At 43.9% G+C, this 20,611-nt stretch overlaps 1 protein-coding gene across 3 annotated transcripts in view; it reads right to left on the bottom strand.

Moving 5' to 3' along the window:
• Positions 1-694: 694 nt before the first annotated feature.
• Positions 695-20,611, bottom strand: part of SPAG5 (sperm associated antigen 5) — a 100,970-nt gene continuing 81,053 nt past the window's right edge. For all 3 annotated transcript variants that reach the window (XM_069761231.1, XM_069761230.1, XM_069761232.1), the window contains 9 exons: positions 18,663-18,756; positions 9,611-9,691; positions 8,370-8,496; positions 6,871-7,003; positions 6,594-6,674; positions 5,422-5,565; positions 5,225-5,299; positions 2,703-2,783; positions 695-1,981 (listed from right to left, as the gene is read on the bottom strand). In XM_069761231.1, the coding sequence (XP_069617332.1) occupies positions 1,910-1,981; positions 2,703-2,783; positions 5,225-5,299; positions 5,422-5,565; positions 6,594-6,674; positions 6,871-7,003; positions 8,370-8,496; positions 9,611-9,691; positions 18,663-18,756 (888 nt within the window). In that variant the 3' untranslated portion in view covers positions 695-1,909. The remainder of the gene's footprint in view (positions 1,982-2,702; positions 2,784-5,224; positions 5,300-5,421; positions 5,566-6,593; positions 6,675-6,870; positions 7,004-8,369; positions 8,497-9,610; positions 9,692-18,662; positions 18,757-20,611) is intronic.

Raw genomic sequence — 20,611 nt, 5'->3', positions numbered from 1 at the left:
GGCTGGAACGCGGACAGGTGAATATTACATACTTACCTGGTCCCGACGTCCGGCTCCCCCTGCCGTCCCACGGTCTTCTGTGCCGCAGCCTCTTCCTCTATCAGCGGTCACCGTCACCGCTAATTAGAAAAATGAATAGGCGGCTCCACCCCTATGGGAGGTGGAGCCGCTTATTCATTTCTCTAATGAGCGGTCCCACGTGACCGCTGAAGAGGGGAAGAAGCTGCAGCACAGAAGACCGTGGGAGGGCAGGGGGAGCGCCAGGATCGCTGGAAGCAGGTAAGTATACCTCAGCGCCCTCTCCCCCTCACACGCCGACCCCACCGCTACCGTGACTCGAGTATAAGCCGAGAGGGGCACTTTCAGCCCAAAAATTTGGGCTGAAAATCTCGGCTTATACTCGAGTATATACAGTAACCAATAAATTTTGTTCAACTTCACAATTGAGTTCCACTTGTTGTTGATTCTTCACCAAAAATTTACATTTGGTATCTTTATATTTGAAGCATGATATGTGGGAAAAGGTTGAAAAGTTCCAGGGGGCCAAATACTTTCGAAAGGCACTGTACAAAGCATAAAACTGCAATCTTCCTCTGAAAAGCTGTCGTACACCCATGAACACTTTTTCTGTTTTAGATTACTTAGACAAAACCAGATAAAAAAGGGTATTACAAAGAAGAAAAAAAAAGTGTTTAATATTTAAAATAATACTTCAAACTTTATTAAGAAATACATATGGACAAACATATACATATTTTCAACATAGCAGAGGCCTTTAGTGCAGTATAACAACACAAAAAAGAAAATGTCCAAAAGTATAATTTAAACTAACAAAAAAATATATATACGGTATATGCACTAATAACTTGACTGACACACACACACACACACACATATATATACATATATATATATGTATATATATGTGTGTGTGTGACCAGTTAGCAGTGCATGAAATACAAGTCAAAATGCAGTATGATTTCTGTTCACATGACAAGGCTTCCTGGCTGCGAGTGCAGACACAGATGAGTGGGGCAGGGAGCCAAAATAAGGAGTGGGTTTAAAAGAAATCAGAAGGAATCTCCTTGTTAGATCCACTGTTTGATCATTAAAACAAAACACATGACTGTTCAGCATTACACCAGTATATAATCTGTAGGTCTGGCCCATATTAAACGTTTGACCAGACATGTCTGCAGACTGCTGATGTGATGGTTTGTGTGCTCATTCGTGTTTTGGACGAGTGCTATACTGATTTAATATGTACATTCAGTGACAAAATCCACAACCTCGTTGTTTTAAAATTGTCATTAGAAGTATTAGTCTCTGTGAATGGAGGGGAGCCTGTGGTGCAGGACTGTGGGTAGGGTCTTCGGTTTTGCTATAGTCTGTATCCTCTTTTTTTATTTAAATTTCACATCTGCGCAGTACTAGCCGCAGGCGGCACTTGTGTAGATTGATCTGCTGGCAGGAAAATGGCGCCGATGCATACACAGATTAAGATCTCAGCTCAATGACGAGCCGAGATCTCAATCTGCGCATACACTGCTATTATAACTGAAGACTTTCCGAGGTCAATCTGCACATGTGCCGCTATCAGCGCCATCTTACTGAGCCCACCATGAGATCAATTTGCACAAGCTCCGACGTGGCTAGACCTATTCAGGAATAAAGACACATGGGGCTATAGAGGGGCCATGGCAGAGCCGAAGACCCTACCCACAGTCCTGCCTCAATGCATGGAGACCAAAACTTCTAATGACGATTATAAAACAACCAGGCTGTGGATTTCTTCACTGGATGTATGTATTATATGAGTATAGCAGCGCCATTATAGCTATACCTTTAGTTTAATATGCATAACCTTGATGACAGATTCTCGTTAAGAATTAACCGTCATGCAGATTCTCTATTTCAGGAATTCCTTCAATTGTCTCAGCTTCTCACAATTATCTACAACATCTGGTATAGAGAGGAGGATCTATAAAATAAAAAACACAAGTTTAATAAATATACAAGCTCCATATCATTGTACACCGACAAGCCATAAGAACTGACCCACAGAACCTGCCCTTTTCGAGATTTCAAGACCTAGCTGTCTAACATCACAATTTAGACTTGTCGCAGTCATTGAGATCCTTGTACGACTATGTACCATAACACATATATCATGATACATAAAAACTGTGGAATCCAAATGGTCCAAATATTTAATGATGCCAAAAATATATTCATTTAAGTATAAAAATAAAATAAAAGCCACCAAAGATGTTTTTAACCCCTTAGGTGACTGTCACATGTTGCAGTGCATTTTTTGGCAGCTGTATTACAAAGTTGAAATCTCAGTACAAATGTATCAGTTTCTTCAAAATTGTGTCAAAAAAACAACCTGAATTTTGATTATTACAGCAGAAATAATGAACTTCTGGTGCAGCAATAAAATACGCACCGCGCCGCAGCATGTGAATGTGGCCTGAAGATGCTCACACAAAGAGGATTTTGCTTGAATGAGTTGATGCCACTCGTAATAGGACATTAAAAACAAACAAAACATGATGGTTGAACGTTTTTAACCTGGAAGGTCACATTTTTGGCAGACTACAAGCTGTTGCGCATGATTTACAAATAGTGGTCGGCCAGAATCATCCATATTTTATGGGTCTTTTCTTCTAGAATTATCATCATCTATCATCTCATCTTACCTGTCGTATTCTTTCAATAATGAGGTCTAGTTTCCGGACTTCTGCCTCAGAATTGGAGAGATTGGCTTCCAGTATATCCCTCTACAAAAGACATTATATAAGCAGGACAGTCACCAAACATGCTGGGGAATGCTGCCCCGATTGTGGCCTACTTCAGTTGTTGGCTCTTGGCAGAATATTTCGATAAGTCACTTATAGGGGTTGTCATATACAAAATATCTTCGAAATACAGCCAATGGGGAAATCAGCTAATTGCCCGGGGTCTCACTCTGGGCACCCAGGCAAACTGAGGATTCTGACTAGGAAAGCTGTGGCGTTGGGCCACTTCTGGGGTAAGTGTTGCATTATATGGCAGCCAATTAGAATAGTCATCATTTAGAGTTTAGAGCCACAGAACTGGGGCCCCTCTTAAATAGTGCCTCTTCATTCAGTCAGCTGTAGCTCAATAATATTAGGTCATTAAACTCAGGCTATAAACTTATGGTGTAACGGAAACATTGAGAGAGCAGGTCTGAATCCTCTGGAGGACATCAGCGCAAAACTGCGATATGGTTGGTAACTTCTAAGTAACAGTAGTGCAAGGCTCAACATGGAGCCTCCAAGAATATTATCCTTCCTTATGTCTTTATCTTCTTCAACACAAATGGGAGAAGTGGAAGGAAAGATGTAGGAACTGGTGAAGGGCATCCATAAAGACCACCAGAGGATCCATTGCCAGAGTATTACTTGTCCTGGCACTTTGTGGTTCATCCATGATGGTGCCATGAGGGTAACAATCTGAGGGCCCCAAACACTTACAATGATGAGCAAAAGTTGAAAGACCACTCGTCAAGGGCTATCAAAGATAGACTGAGAAAACATGCAAGTCAATTCTGTCATCTAGTAGTGTGGACAGTGAAGACGAACTGGACAATGGATTCTGCACAGAATTTAAGTAGTCCCTTTCATGATGTTTCATTGCACGTGCAGAGCTAGTAAATAAAGTATGCCATGCCTATTGTCCTTCTGATCTCAAATGGGTTGTCTCGTTAGAATAACTTGCCAGTGAAGGAGAAGAAAATTGTCATGACCCTAGAGTTGATGGACAGAAAAGTTTCCAGAGCGCTCCACCAGTTGTGTGTCATGTGGTTGACAAAGACTCCTCTCCCCAGACTAGAAGACTGCCTAATCCTCACCACAAACTGGAGTGTACTGGCAGGATGAGGTAATCCCAAAGAATTAAAGGGAAGAATGCCAACATAGAAAGAATTGGTGAACTTGGCTATAGAGTCAGACTTGCAGGATAACTGGGAAGCAGATCTCTGTCCCATTTGTAAAGCCTAATGCACTGCTGCAGGGTTCTGGAGTGTAACTGGGCAAAAGCAAGGTCCACCATGAAAGCAACCAACATGCACATGACCATAATCCAGAACCTGAGGAGGCAAGGAGATGAGACAACTGTGGGAAAAAACAGACCAGTGGATCAATCTATTGACATATGGAATGAACAGCTGTAGGTGAATGGCTGCAGAGGTCATGTTTAATAAACCTGACAAGTGACTGCCAGGAGACCAAGTCGACATTGCTGGAATTGGGCTGGTCTGAGAGGTGTGTGGATTTTCTTTATTTTATCTGGGGCAGAGGACTTTTAAAAGGGGGCATTTAAAATAAGTTTTCCATTACTGGACAAGACCTTAATTTCTTACCTCCCGGACCGGAGCCGATCCTACAAAGTGAACATTGTAATTTCAAATTTTATGTGGGGCTGTCTGTAAACAGAAAGTAAGAGAAGGACGATGAGGAGGATAGGACTTGAAGAATCAGTCGCAGTCTGCTGACCAACTTGTCTCACCCAAAGGTCTTCGACCCAGGAAAGACATGTTACTGGAAAAGAAGTACTGACTCACATACATCGGAGTGAGAGACTCAGCTGGGAACTCCTAGTCTGACAAAAAAGGGTTTTTGAGAGCCAGAATTGGTGATAGAATGACCTGGTATGTTGGTGGGGCAAACAGGGTCTCCCTTTTCTTATGAAGCAGAGGCTTGTCTGAGCAGGATAAAAATAGTAAGTAAGTTGTTCTGTGAGGTTTCCCTAGGTGGTTCATCCTGGACTGTCAGAAGAAAGACCCGGTTTGTCCAAGTCCAAGCTGGTGCCACTGCTGGGGATTCAAACAGCACAAGCAGGATTAAAAAATGCGTCCTGATCGGTGAGCAATGCTGGCAGGGAAAATGGATGGTAAGGTCACGGAAACAGCACTGGAGGCTTGGGATGGTCCTGTCCTCTAAGATCTGACTGGAGATTAAGCTCCTGTTAATACTGGGACTGGTTGGAGGGAAGCAGCAACAAGGGAAAAGACCCACTTTCTGAAAGTTGTGATGTGGTACATTGTCTGAAAGTGAAGTGCCAATGTCCAGGTGAATATTGAAGGTAGGTTAGACAGCCATTCACAACGTAGGAAGAAACCTCAAGCAGAACAGTAACATCTGTAAGGAATGATAAAAAGATTTTTCCAAGAAGACTTGTCACTGAGGAAGATACTTACATGTCTCAATAGCCGTTGAATGGATTCGGACTTTGAATATTCAAGGTTAACTAGTTTCTCTCTCAATGTAGTTAACTAAGGGAAACAAACACAAGATTAAATGTGGATAAAATGAAAAAAAGTATGCAGATATGTAGAAAAACAAAGATATATAGGGAAGACATCCAACATAGGAGAGGCAGACTAATCAGACTCACATCTTTGTGCAATATCAGTTTCTCCTGAATCCAGTTTCTTGCAGCATGTTCACCGTCCTGAGCTAGTTCTTGTTTCAGAACTTCCACCTGTTTTTCATATACCTTTAAAGACAACTGTAACTCTGCACTTTCCTGAATTAGGACCTAATATCAAATAATATAACAAATAATTAAAATCTTCATGTTTCATCACTTAAAAGGGATCGGTCAGTAAGTTTTTGTCATATAATCTGACAGCGGCATGATGTAGGGGCAGAGATCCTGATCCCAGCAATGTATCAATTTACTGGGTGCAGCAGTTGTGATAGAATCACAGTTTCTCAGATGCAGATCTAGCAGTTCTCTGAATGCTGAGCCCTGTACAGTCGGACCACCACCCCTCATTAACAGCTTTCTGTGTATGTAAGGCAGCTTATCAGTGGTGGAGCAGGGTTGGACTAGGAGGCACTAGACAAGTTGGCCTGTAGTGATAATCTCCTGCTGATAAACCATGGATTGTATTGAAACCGCAAAACACAGCCCAGTAAGTGACGCATTGCTGGAATCAGGCTTTCTTCCTCTACATCTGGTGCTCTCTCAGATTGCATAGCAGAAACCTGGTGACAGATTCCCTTTCAAAGTAAAATCAAGAGCCACCAAACTAATTACACTGATCTTCTTTTTCAGCACAATGCCCAGCAAACTTGCATTCGTGGGGACAAAAGATTTTCAAATTACTGAAAAATAAAAATCAAACTGCATGCAAATGAAGCTGCAAATGCACAGAGGGCCATCCGATTCCCAGCTAGTGCATAAATCCTCTTTACTTCTCACCTAGCTCCATCTCCACGTGCATTAATTAAATATATTCTCTGCCTCTGAAGACATTGCGGCACAGGAGAGAAGTCAGCAAAAAACAAGGACGATCTTCTAGGAGTGCTAAGAATCCGTGCACATGGCGGGATTCAACACATCCTCAAGCACTTGCAGCTTCATTTACTGAAATATACAATGTTGATTTTGGATGAATGATACACGAGAGCCGGGACAGTATGATTAAAATTGTTCTATTATGACCCTACCCAGAAATGAAATGATGACCAGATAAATGATGGTTATTGTCATATGGTCCCAAGTAATCATAACCTAGGCATCATAAGACAATAGAGGGCGCGACTACACAGATTTATTACCTCTCTTTTTTTCGCCTCACTAAACTGCTGCAATATCTTCTGTTCTTGTTGATTCATAACCTCTTGGAGTTCGTTGATGCACTGCAGGAAAAAGCTTTGAATCAGACATTATACATCAAGTCACATCACATCACTGGCACAGTAAAAGTATGCAATAACTGTCCGGAGATTGTATTTTTGCAGCACACTGTTTAAAAGAACAAATTATTCCTTAAATCTACAATAAAAATGGGAACGTCTCCTGATGGGATAAGAGGTAAAGAATCTGCACAGTCACCTTTTGTTTTCCGTTGATTTTCTCATCCAAGAGAGAATTTTCCCTTTTCAGGTTGCCAAGCTTCTCCTGGAGGACACGGATTTCAGACGTATGATTAAAACTTTGACTCTGGATTTCTTCTTTTAGAGATGATCTGAGAGAAAATAATTCAATAGAAAATACTGTCAATATATTTGAGGAATGGCAGAGAACATGGAACAAGAACATGAATAGAAGTTATTACAGAAACTTACAATTATTAAATCTGCAGATCCAAAATATGCAGAATATTATAGAGAAAATGCCAAATAAATGCTTGATATGCTCTTAAGTCAAATGCACATTAAAGGTGTAGCAACAAGTTAATGTTATCCCATATCGATAGAATACAAGATGCCTTAGTGATTAATGGGGTCCAACCGCTGGAACTTCCATGGTTCCCAAAAAATGTGTTCTGTAGTAGTCAAGTATGTGCACATCTGCTCGATTCATCCTCTATGGCACTGCCATAGAAGACAAAACACAGAACACTTATTTCCGGTAGTCCTATAGAGAATAAATGGAGCATTGGTGCACATGCTTGACCTCTGCTTCAATCAGATGGGTCTAGTGTTTGGAATTGACGAGGATCCCAGTGGTCAGTCCCCCAGCAATCAGAATGTTATCCCCAAATCATATTTTATACTGCCCATTTCAAAAATATTTTGTCAGCTAGATGGGGTGGCCGGATAACTACCTGGTGTAGACATACAGTAACTGGTTTAGACTTTAAAATTTTCTTAAAAGGACAGTAATGTAAGGTCCGGATCCAAAGAGTAGTTCTCAGGCAGACAATGGCTTCAAATATTGAAACATTTTGTGACTTTTCACATTTCTGTTTGAATCTTGAATGGAGATTAGCCAATGGTATGGCCGAGAGCTGATGAACAACTTAATTATTTACGTAAAAAGTGGCATAAATTATAACAGAAATTAACACCAGTCTCTGAGGGATTATTAAGCGATCATGAAGTCGTCCAGAGCTCATTGTCCAGCGGAGCGGATTCCAGACAATTTATTAACCTGTGTAATAGACCCTAAGAAAGCATCATGTCCTCCCTCTCGCCTAAAGACGGTATGTATATGTGTGTACAGTCACACTCACAGACACTGGGGCAGCAAACAATGAGATTTCAGGTATGAAGAGTACAGAACTGTGAATGCCGCTCTGGGCAATTATACAGGCTGGAATTGTATATCCATATACAAAAGTAAAAAAAAAAAAAAAAAAAAAGACAGCTCTTCAGAAAAACATTTAGCACAGAAAAGTGGATTCTTTATTAGCCCATGCGCAGCGACATATGGCTAATAAAGAGTTCACCTTTCCACGCAAAATATTTTTCTGCAGAACTGCCTCTTTTTTCTTTATATCAAGACAATGTCGTAAATATTGAGTAAATGTCTTTGAGAATTGGCACCCTGAAATGAAATAACTTAGTGCTGCTCCACCATTATTATTACATTTTGTCATTTTTGCTCACATTTCTGATTTGAAGTCTTCGATGATTTGCTGCTTTTTCTCCATGGCAGTGGATGAAGTGGTGACAACATCTGTAACAATGCGACTCAACTCACGTACTAGATCTGGTAGATTTTTCTGTTGTGAATCTGGAACACAAATCAAATTTCTATTAATTGTGTGGAAAAAATGCAATCACAAACCAATTGACACATACAGCTTTGGCTTAAAGGGAACTTATGTTGAGAAATGCCATTTACTGCAGCTACAGGGTTAATCTGCAGGTAAATAGCATTAAAATCTTGTCTGGCTGCCTCACTGAATCAGCGGCTACAGGGGGAAAATGAAGTTACATCTTCCCTGCAGCCTCTCACTTCAGTCATTGGTTGGAGCAGAGAGCTGATACAGTTACTATACAGTGAGTGTGCTGCAGTCACTACGGCTCTTTGACCGACAGCCTACACTGCGCACACATGTTACAGAGCAGTCTGTCAATGAAAGTTTTGAAGAGTGATAACAATGCGCTCACTGTATAGCGTCTGTGGTGAGGTGTGATAGACTCCACCAGCTCTAAGACATAGGGCACCAATGATGAAGTGAACGCCCCTTGGCAAGTTGGCCCAGCACTTCAGGGAAACTACCAGGTGTTGGGAAAAGCCTGGGTGAAAGACCTGACCCACTTAGGGCACATTCAGGTCCCAAGAGAAGTCCACAGAATCCTGAGCAGGCAGTTGAGCACAGAGGGAGCCTGGATGACAGCATTGTAAACTTTTGTCACTGTACGAACACATGAAATTAGTAGCCAGTGAGACAAGGGCTGCGTGGAGGGAGTTCCTGGGAAGAAGGAATAGGTACTTGGAAAAAAATGAAAATAGGCCCAGAAGAGCGCTTACTGATACTAGGAGAGGCTGTTAAACAGTGACAAGGAAACAAACGGTGGAAAAAAATAGTGTAAAAAGCAGGAAAAATGATGCCCGCTCTCCAAACCTCCCTTGTACCAAGCCAGGGAGGGTCTGGAGGGGATACCAAGACACTCAAGGCACGAAATTAAAGTTGTGTTCTTGATCGAAGAAAAGCAGAGGCATTGATTAGTTGGCTCCCAGCGCAGTAGTCAGCAGTGGCTGGAAAAAAGGCCCTCCATTCAGAAGGCACAGGGATGACCCCTGGGCCACTGAAGGTCCCTGGGATCTCTGGTTGAAATAATTCATTTTTTAAATCATTCAAGTAGCAAACCACTTAGGTGACATATGATTTATGACTTACCAGTAGATGAGGTGGCTACTGGGTGAACTACAGTGAATGCACTGGTTTTACTCCAGATGCCTTCTCTTTGGGCTTTAGAGTCTGGAAGTTTAAAAAAAAAATGGTTTTAAACTTTTTATGTATTAACATATACTGAAAATCATGGAACACAGATCGGACCCAGAACACAATCAGCAAATATGAAAACGGGATGCCATCTGTTGAGTAAGTCGGTAATCTGCCATAGGGCGTCTGACACTGTTCTACCAGAAGAGAACCAGCGCTAGCATACGCCGATCTGACAATCCTACATTGGCTGCCAGCTACTCCTGCCGTGATGCACAATGAATGGCACACAATTCACCCTGTGAACCTGTTTCCAATGTGATAGGTGCTACAACACCCAAGGAAATCAGTCTAATTCATTGTAAAGCATTTAGATGCAGAACTAAACATTAGTACAAGAGAGTCCAAAAACAGGATTTTTGGTTCTTACCATAAAATCTGTTTCTCGGAGCCTTCATTGGGGGACACAGGAACCATGGGTGTATGCTGCTGCCACTAGGAGGCTGACACTAAGCAAATAAAAAAATTAGCTCCTCCTCTGCAGTGTACACCCCACCGACCGGAAGTAGGATATTCAGTTAGTGAGAAAGTAGTAGGACAAGCAACGTGATAAAGAGAAAGAAACTCAAACGTTAACAGTATAACACAATAAACAGAGCTGTTCAACTTGGGAGGGTGCTGTGTCCCCCAATGAAGACTCCGAGAAACAGATTTTACGGTAAGCAACCAAAAATCCTGTTTTCTCTATCGCTTCATTGGGGGACACAGGAAACCATGGGACGTCCCAAAGCAGTCCCTGGGGAGGGAACAGCAGTCAACTCCAATATAGGTCGGAGGAACTCACCACCGTCGCCTGCAAGGTCTCCCTACCTAAGCCGGCATACGCCGAAGTTAGGCATGGAAGTTTCGCAAACATGTGGAGGACCGATCATCGGTCTGTAGAGGTGCACGGCTGAGGCCCTATGTGCACCGCAGGGAGGCACCCACTGCCTGGGTAGAGTGCGCCTTAAACGTGGAAGGAGCTCTGCTCTGACCTGGTAAATCTAAACATTGCTGACCGGATTTAGCGGGCATACGTTGACTTCGAAGCCGGAGGGCCTCTGTAAGCCGAGCCCGTATACCAAAGAAGGAGGAAGGGCGCCCTTAGCTGGATACATGAATGTCGCCCTGACCAGGTAGCGTGATGAAAAAATGCTACGAAGGATGAGTCCGAGAAGGATGAAAGGAAGGGAATCAAGAATGATGGACGGAGCCATGGAGAACCTCGGCAAGGTAAGGGCAGAGCACTGAACCTATGATCCACAGAATGTACAAAACTGCTGCCACAGACTCTGGAAGTGGTTGAGAGTCTGAAGGAAAGGTATAAAATGAAAATGGACCCGCTCCTCGCAAAAAAGCAGGAATGTCCGATGTCTTGAAGAAAAGGAGGACCTGGATAAAGGCTTTCATAAAACAAAGGAAAGCACATGTGGTCCAAGGAGAACAATGAGATTTAGTCTGAGGAGGAAGAGAACTTGTCCCTCCGATGACCTTCTTAATAATTGGTTCAAGTTGGAGCCAAACTGACAGAAACCCTCAGAAGGCAAGCTGGTGAGGGACTTCCTAGAGGATAAGTTTGCCTGCCATGCCTTAAGCAAAATGGTCCTTCGGATGGACACGATATTGCTGGATGTCCAAGCAGCACCTGCAGGGGCATCCGCGGAGGCGGATAACATGTACTTCCTTGCAAGAGTAAATTAGTCCGCAAGGACAGCCATTTCCTCTGATCGGACTCCATGAAGGATGCCCTGATGGAGCAGCTTAGCCCATGCATCTATAAACTTTGCTGCCCAGGTGGAGACAAAGGCAGGGCACAATGTAGCGGTAGACACTTCAATGGTCGACCCTGCTATGGACTATTAGGTATTATATGGGCTCTGACTCCATAAGAGACAGCCAGAACGTATAAACTGTAAATCATTTAGGATAGGAGTAATGCACTGGATAGTGCACATAGAGTTAGAACAGCACTGTAACCTGACCTACTGGATAGTTAGTGGTAGGCCCGAATAACCAGATGGAGTGGAAAGGCCCCTGGGGAGCAACACGCAATTAAGGCCCAGTGCGTGGCTGACAAAAAAGTGCAACCAGTCGGTACCTGACACCAGCGTGTCCGACCTACCTGAAAGTGGACTGGCCACTTATGCTGCCACTGAAATCCACCCTGTGGCACTGAGATCCACCTTGTGGTACGTGGTAGATCTTCTGTTTAGCAGACATTATTGACCATGAAACGCAGTAGAAGTTGCGCTTCTGACTTACCTGAAAGCGGATTGTAACGGCTGCGGCAGCCAACCAGAAGTGAGGAATACCGGGCACCTCTCTCTGAGTGGTGACTAGGAGGGAGCCTAGGCAGATGCTGCAAAAGACCCCTAAGAACGTGATAGAGGGCGTGTCTGACTCACCTGACTCTGGGGCAGAAGAGCAGGACCAATGCAGCAATCGATCTCGGGCACGTCTAAACCACTGGAAAGATGGCAGGTATTGACTAAATGTGTCTGGAAGATGACAACTAAAACCTGGAGAGTGGACAGAGTACTGCTGCAATCGAACGGGAGGAATGTGAAGGAGAGTGCGTCTGACTTACCTGAATACAGTACAGAACGCCAGTACCACTGCAGTGGTCAATCCTAGACACGTCTGATCCGCTGAAAATACGACAGTTTCAAATACCATACTGTACCTGGAAGGTGGTGCGTGAGAAGAAGTGCAGATAGAGAAGAAGTGCAGATAGAGTACTGCTGCGATCGGCTCTCGGTATCCTGTGACTGATCAGCATTGAGAGAACCCTGGAGAAGGGTATAGGAGAGAGCTGATTCTGTGTTTCGCGTTGCTTTATCAAAGAGGGAAACGCGAAACGCGCGTCAGGGGGTATCCAGAGTCACAGGCACTGGTCACTTCACTATGGGTAAGAAATTTTTCATTTGATATGCACTACAATTGGTTTCTTTGCTTATTTTTTGCATGGAGGACACTTGTCCATATGGAAATTGGTATTATATCCTACCATTGTGTGCTAACATGGATGTTTATTTATACATATATACCATGGTGACATACACATTTATGGGCCTGTGATTTGGATGTTCTTGTACTAGGGTCTCCCCTTTTCTACATATATACGTTTTGTACCACATTGACATTTTAGAAACTTTTTTGTAATAAAGCATTGATTTTAAAATATCTCGTATAGAACTCCCTTTTTTCTTTTGATTAATGATTATCCAGAGTATACGTTACTGTCCTTGTATATACATGGGTATAGTTAAACATCTCTTCACAACTGCACACCGAGTGTGTGGGACCCATGTTATTTCTGTAGGTGTGTTCTCATTTTTATTTTACTGTGCCTGACTTATACTTCATACCCAGCTTGAAACCTGGAGCAAGCGCCACGCTTTACTGTGCCTGACTTATACTTCATACCCAGCTTGAAACCTGGAGCAAGCGCCACGCTTTACTGTGCCTGACTTATACTTCATACCCAGCTTGAAACCTGGAGCAAGCGCCATGCTTTACTGTGCCTGACTTATACTTCATACCCAGCTTGAAACCTGGAGCAAGCGCCACGCTTTACTGTGCGTGGCTTATACTTTGCCCCCAGTCTGATACCTGGAGCGAGCGCCACCTTCCGGGTCCAGGAGCTGGCGACCGCAAGGAACATGCCGGGGACCATGAGGTAAAGGTATGCCCTGTGGAGAGAAGGTCCCGCTCTTCGAGGCCGGGCGAGGGACTAGGCTAACTGCTGGGTCCGGGAGGGGCAAGATGGTGGCGATCGCAAGTATGGAGAGGCTGGGAATAGTGGGCGGAGCTAACCGCTGAGCAGGAAGTGGGAGATGGGGAGTGACCAGCGGGAAAAAAGCCCTCCCGAAGAGCCGAGAGGACGGGGGGTGGAGCCAACCGAGCAACTAGGCCCGAGAGAAGCCGGGACCTAGATTACAGCAAGTGACCGCCGGAGCATGAGGGAGCAGTGTGGAGGGTCCTAAAGCAATACCTGGTGCCCCAAACCCATTGGAATTAAAGGTGAAAACCCTCTAATGCCCTCTATCAAAATAAAGATTTCTAAATCTTCTTCCATGATCTTCTACCTTCCTTCCGGAGGGGATGGGGGGAGGGAATGTACCTCCACATCCTGGAAAGATGGACATCCAAAATTCCAGTACTGTGTGACGTCCGCATCTCCTCAAACCGACAGGCTCTGGTGGGCGAGTGGGTAGGAGACGGAGGCAGGACCTGGTCCAGATCACCTAAACACGCTTCTGTGTTAGGAGCTGGGGTCCTGCCGGTCAGACGTATGAGGATACGGGGTGGCAGTACACGCCATACTCATAGTCTCTGAGTGGGAGTACAGTAGTGACTGTTCACACTGTATCCCTCCAGTTACCTGAAAAGAAATGATGCACACTGAGGTATATAAGGGTCTAATGAAAGACCCGTGTCCACCTCCTACTGACACTAAGCTAAACTGAATATCCTACTTCCAGTCGGTAGGGTGTACACTGCAGAGGAGGAGATAACTTTTTTCTTTGCACAGTGTTAGCCTCCTAGTGGCAGCAGCATACACCCATGGTTCCTGTGTCCCCCAATGAAGCGATAGAGAAATAAGCATTTGTAGAGGTTTTGCAAAAAGAAAAGAAAATGGTAAGAAACATAATGCTTCCTTCTTGCAGCACTGAAGTCCAGAGAGATTGCCAATTTAGTCCAGGACGACCATATGACCCTCCTGCTTTGCATATGATGTGTATGGGGTTTATACATACTGGATATAGATTATATTTTGACTGTGCACGGATACTTTTTTACTTTGTGCAAGGTGTTTCTGATGATCTTTTTAATCATAGACCTGAGACAGGGACAAGGGGGCATCCTCTACGTCTGGAGGAAAGAAGGTTTAAGCATAACAACAGACGCGGGTTCTTTACTGTAAGAGCAGTGAGACTATTGAACTCTCTGCCGTATGATGTTGTAATGAGTGATTCATTACTAAAATTTAAGAGGGGACTGGATGCCTTTCTAAAAAAGTATAATGTTACAGGGTATATACACTAGATTCCTTGATAGGGTGTTGATCCAGGGAACTAGTCTGACTGCCGTATGTGGAGTCGGAAAGTAATTTTTTTCCCCAATGTGGAGCTTACGCTTTGCCACATGGGGCTTTTTTTGCCTTCCTCTGGATCAACATGTTAGGACATGTTAGGTTAGGCTATGGGTTGAACTAGATGGACTTAAAGTCTTCCTTCAACCTTAAAGGGAAGGTGCCACCAGTTTTTTTGTAGTTTTTTTTTTTTGTGAAATTAAGCTTAAAATAGTAAATAAAATGTATTAATGCAATATTTGCACTGTTTGCAAACATTTCTATATGAAAAATATATATTTTCTTACAAATATATATATTGACCACTAGGGGGAGCATTTTCTGTTTTAGACCTCAAGCAGCTATAGTAAGACTTACTAGTAGTGTTGAGCATTCCGATACCGCAAGTATCGGGTATCGGCCGATACTTGCGGTATCGGAATTCCGATACCGAGATCCGATATTTTTGTGGTATCGGGTATCGGAGGTGTAAAATAAAGAATTAAAATAAAAAATATTGTTATATTCACCTCTCCGGCGGCCCCTGGAACATCACCGTGAGTCACTGGCGTCCGGCAGGCTTCTTTGTTCAAAATGAGCGCCTTTAGGACCTGCGGAATGACGTCGCGGCTTCTGATTGGTCGCGTGCCGGCCATGTGACCGCCACGCGACCAATCAGAAGCCGCGACGTCATTCCTCAGATAAATTCCTAGAATGAGCGCCTTTAGGACCTGTGGAATGACGTCGCGGCTTCTGATTGGTCGCGTGGCGGTCACATGGGCGGCACGCGACCAATCAGAAGCCGCGACGTCATTCCGCAGGTCCTAAAGGCGCTCATTTTGAACAAAGAAGCCTGCCGGACGCCGGTGACTCGCGGTGATGTTCCAGGGGCCGCCGGAGAGGTGAATATAACAATATTTTTTATTTTAATTCTTTATTTTACACCTCACTATGGATCCCAGGGCCTGAAGGAGAGTTTCCTCTCCTTCAGACCCTGGGATCCATCAGGATGCCTTCCGATACTTGATGTCCCATTGACTTGTATTGGTATCGGATATCGGTATCGGCGATATCCGATACTTTTCGGGTATCGGCCGATACTATCCGATACCGATACTTTCAAGTATCGGACGGTATCGCTCAACACTACTTACTAGCTTTACTGTTAGCTGGAAAATTGGGGCAGTAACTGCTGACATCACCATTTCCCTCCCCTTTTGGGTGGTCTAATATCCCTGTGGCAGAATGAAGAGCAGCATCACAGGGCAGAGCCATTTTGTGTGTGACTGCCCTGTGACCTGCTATCACCAGCAGTTACTGCATCAGAAACACAGCTACAGAGTTTACAAAAAAGCAGAACACAGTGGGCTCAGCAGCATGGTGGACTGGAGGAAAAGTGAAGACATGTGGTGATTAAGTATGGAGCAGCATTATCTGAGCAGAGCTGTCTGTGACTCATCCCTCAGTAAGATAAGAAGGAGGAGATGCAGGTCTGCAGAGAATGGCCAGGCATTGTGGAGGGAGGGGAGAGATACATTGTATGGCAGAGAGAGGCAGGCTGTGAATGCAGCTTACCAGAGATCACAGGGTCTGTGTGTGAGGAGGTGGAGACAGAGCAGGAGAAGCACACAGGGAGGGCAGCGTGTGAGAGCAGAGGATGTCTGCCCAGGATGTGCAGTGCCTGGAGTACAGAGGAGCATGGAGATAAATCACCCGCACTCCCCATCCTCCGGTTCCAGTGAGTGCTTCTCTCTTGCGATAGAAAGTAAGTGGAGCTCAGCAGATAGCACTGGGCTATAATAAAATGGCGGCCAGTCACACCTACAGCAGTGAATTGTGCAGCCCACAGAGGCGTGCCCAGCTCACTGCTGAAGCAGCTACAATGTTAAGGTACCGTCACACTTAGCGACGCTGCAGCGATACCGACAACGATCCGGATCGCTGCAGCGTCGCTGTTTGGTCGCTGGAGAGCTGTCACACAGACAGCTCTCCAGCGACCAACGATCCCGAGGTCCCCGGTAACCAGGGTAAACATCGGGTAACTAAGCGCAGGGCCGCGCTTAGTAACCCGATGTTTACCCTGGTTACCAGCGTAAAAAAACAAACAGTACATACTTACATTCAGCTGTCTGTCCCTTGCCGTCTGGTTCCTGCACTGACTGCTGGCTGTAAAGTGAAAGTGAAAGCACAGCACAGCGGTGAGTCACACAGCGGTGACTCACCGCTGTGGCTGTGCTCTGCTTTCACTTTACGGCCAGCAGTCAGTGCAAGACCCAGACGGCAAGGGACAGACAGCTGAATGTAAGTATGTACTGTTTGTTTTTTTACGCTGGTAACCAGGGTAAACATCGGGTTACTAAGCGCGGCCCTGCGCTTAGTTACCCGATGTTTACCCTGGTTACCAGTGAAGACATCGCTGAATCGGTGTCACACACGCCGATTCAGCGATGTCTACGGGGAGTCCAGCGATGAAATAAAGTTCTGGACTTTCTTCCCCGACCAGCGATCTCCCAGCAGGGGCCTGATCGCTGCTGCCTGTCACACTGGACGATATCGCTAGCGAGGACGCTGCAACGTCACGGATCGCTAGCGATATCGTCTAGTGTGACAGTACCTTTAGAGATAGGAGATAATAGACCGGCGCTGACCCTATGTCCATGGGGTGCCGTAAAATGACACTGATAGTGTCGTGAACTGCTGTGAAACCAAGATGTCAGCCCCCAGTGCATTCTTTAAACTCATATTACACACGTAATCTGTTTCACATGCATTTAAAACTTGGTTATAGCAGCATGTTATGCTACATTACAGTGATTTATTAATGATCTACAAACGCGGTACCTTCCCTTTAATAACTATGTTACTAAATGACTTATAGCACCAGTCTGACATTGCACCAGCACATTAATCATGGCTACATATCATCAATAGCTAGATCTTTATAAAACTTGATTGTATCAGATATTGTGAGTGTGATAATCATATTCATTTGTTGATTTTCTTAATTTCGTATAATAAAGATGTAGTTTTATTATTAGGATACCATGGCTCTTCTATTAGTGGTGTGGTACGCTATACGATGTCCTTATCGAGATTACCTACTTTATTATTAATTGGAGAATTTTTTTACACATTGTGCGTCTATTCCCCACAGTTAAATGATGACTGATTAACACAGTTTTAATTTTTAAATGTTAGTCTTAGATTGTCATGTCAATCATACCCTCAGCTGGCCACGGACAAGACTTGGAGGGTTGGTGTTGCGTGGCGTGTAAAACTGGCGTAATCTTCAAGGATCCAAACACATATATTTTCTATAAGGTTTCAGTTGTTTCAATCCTCTCCTTCTGTACTTGTGTGTGCCTTGTATTGCTCATGTTTATTGTACTTGCCTATGTATGCCCCTTTGTCACATGTAAAGCGCCATGGAATAAATGGTGTTATAAAAATGAATAATAATAATAAAATAATAATAGAAAACAGGATCTGTCGCATCTGCGACACAGCAGTGAGTGCTCCTGCAAAGCTGGCAGCCATGAGGTCAGTGGAAAGAGAGCCCAGCACGTCAGGCAGCCTTGATAATAGGTGTCCATGAGAATTTATAAGCGTCCTACTGAGATGATCTGGTAAAAAATTAGGAAACGTGAAAGAAAAAGTGCCCAGAATAGTATCTGCTCCCCTCCGCAGTACAGAGCGCGTGAGTCTCAGCTGCCATACCTTTCTAATCTCAGCATTGACATTTGTGATAGGTATTTAGGTACTTAATACACAAGAAAAACAACTCTGAAAGCTGTGGATGAAGTTATATCACTTTATGCATTGATCAAGGAGCAGTAATGTCCTGGAGTCCAGAGACTACTGGGATGCTGCACTACATTAATATTCCCTTCTGACCTGGTGCATTGACATTTGTAGTCGTCAGTTCTTCATACTTCGATTGTACCAGACTCTGACCAGGTGTTTGTGTCCCAGGTAAACTCTCCATTGCCTACAGGAAAATATTACCACCATATTATACAACCAGAATCCAACATTGGGGAGAAGTGTAGAAATGTTAGATTCACAAATATAATTATTCTACATCCTAGAGGTCTCATGATCAATAACACCAATATAACTGGTCATTGGATGCATAGCAGTCAATAAGAGCGCAGCTTTAATTTCTTACAAAAGATATCCTCACAAAAGGCAATACTTCTCACAACTTTGACCACCCACAATTACTAAAAATGGGTCCCGCATTATCCTCCTCATTCTGGGGGGATTGCATAGAGTGGCATTGTAGCCCATGAGCATAGTTGCTCCATTCAAGTCTCTGGGAATGACAACGATAACCCTGTGCTCTACTCAGTTACCGCCATCAGATCCATAGGCACTGCATAGAGACAGATGTCATGCGTTACCATGTCACTGTATTCAATCCTAAGCATAAAGAGAATGAACAGGATCTTGACCACCACTCCCATAACTAGTCAAGGTTCCATATTTATATTTATGGCTATAAAGGGCTTGTCTATAACTCAGACTACCCCCTCAATTACTTATCACCTCATGTAAAATGAATACAACCTGTACTTGCAGCCGGCACAGTTCCAGCGATCTGTCAAGTCTCCCAGGGCTTGCATGACATTGTTTTGTCACGTGAGTCCTGCAGCCAGTTAGCAACCGCTAATTGGTCACTTCGCTTTCGCTTCTTTCTGATGAAACCGATATCCAGCAGAAGAGATGGCAGCAGAAGTTTTGACTTCCTCCAGATGGAAATTTCATCCTTAGGAAGTGAGCATGAAGTGTGCCATCAGCGGATGCTATTTGGCAGCAGAGATCACATGACCATGTTATGAGAGTCCTGCCGTCAAAATTGCTGGAACGGTGCCAGGCAACAGAAAAGAGTACAGGCTGTTTTTATTTTAACATGGAGGAATATAGAAATCAAAAAAGGGTTGTCCAAATAGTGGACAACCACTTTAAAGCTACAACAGTTTCCTTATAGTATTCACATACTACTACTTAATAAAGGTGTTATTCAGAATTTAAAAAATCATGGTTGCCTTCCTTGAAAGGGAGTCTGTCACAAGCTATTTGCCACCAATATAAGAGGAGTATAATGAAGAGACAGACTCTGATTGCAGCAATATATCACTTACTGGGCGGCTTGCTGTTCTAATAAAAATAACTTTTATCAGTAGGTGTCACACTGTGACTGTTCGTGATAGGGACTGGGGCCCCAACTGTCCCGGCTCCCAAAGGTACCTCTAAAGGTGAGGAGGTTTGGGCCACCAGCCTTACTGTTCTCCTGTTATTCCTTAAGCTGTCCCCTTCCCCCAGGAGGTCTGGGACAGAAATGATAATGTATGAACAAGTAAAACACTCAGAGATAACAGAATCAACAAACATACCCTCACCAAAGGTAGAGGTATAAAGGGATGGATAGGAATGTACCAACCAAAAGAGAATAGGACAATAAGGAAAGCATACACCCAAAAACAACATGCAACAATCTCCAGTAGCAACAATGATCTTCAATTCAGCACAACGTTTCCAAGGAGATAGGAAGGAAAGCTTTCACTGGCATGGAAGAGAAGGTCTGCCCAGGTTTTATAGGGAGAGGTAATGTCCAGATCAGAAGCAGTTGAAATGGCGCTGCATGTTTCTGACCAGCATAGAATGGGTCGTTCACCTCTTCAGCACCAAAGGAAACGAAATCCATTTAATATGGGACAAACACACAAGCTAAATGGAAGATGTGCGATTTACAATACGCAGTGATCTTCTAACCCCAGATCTCCAAGCAGACTCATGACAGCAGAAGATTGTTTCTAGAAAACTAGTAAATCTGCTGTCAT

This window comes from Ranitomeya imitator, chromosome 3 (genome assembly GCF_032444005.1).
Source record: "Ranitomeya imitator isolate aRanImi1 chromosome 3, aRanImi1.pri, whole genome shotgun sequence".
Taxonomy (NCBI): domain Eukaryota; kingdom Metazoa; phylum Chordata; class Amphibia; order Anura; family Dendrobatidae; genus Ranitomeya; species Ranitomeya imitator.
This window is presented reverse-complemented; position numbering and strand designations above follow the sequence as displayed.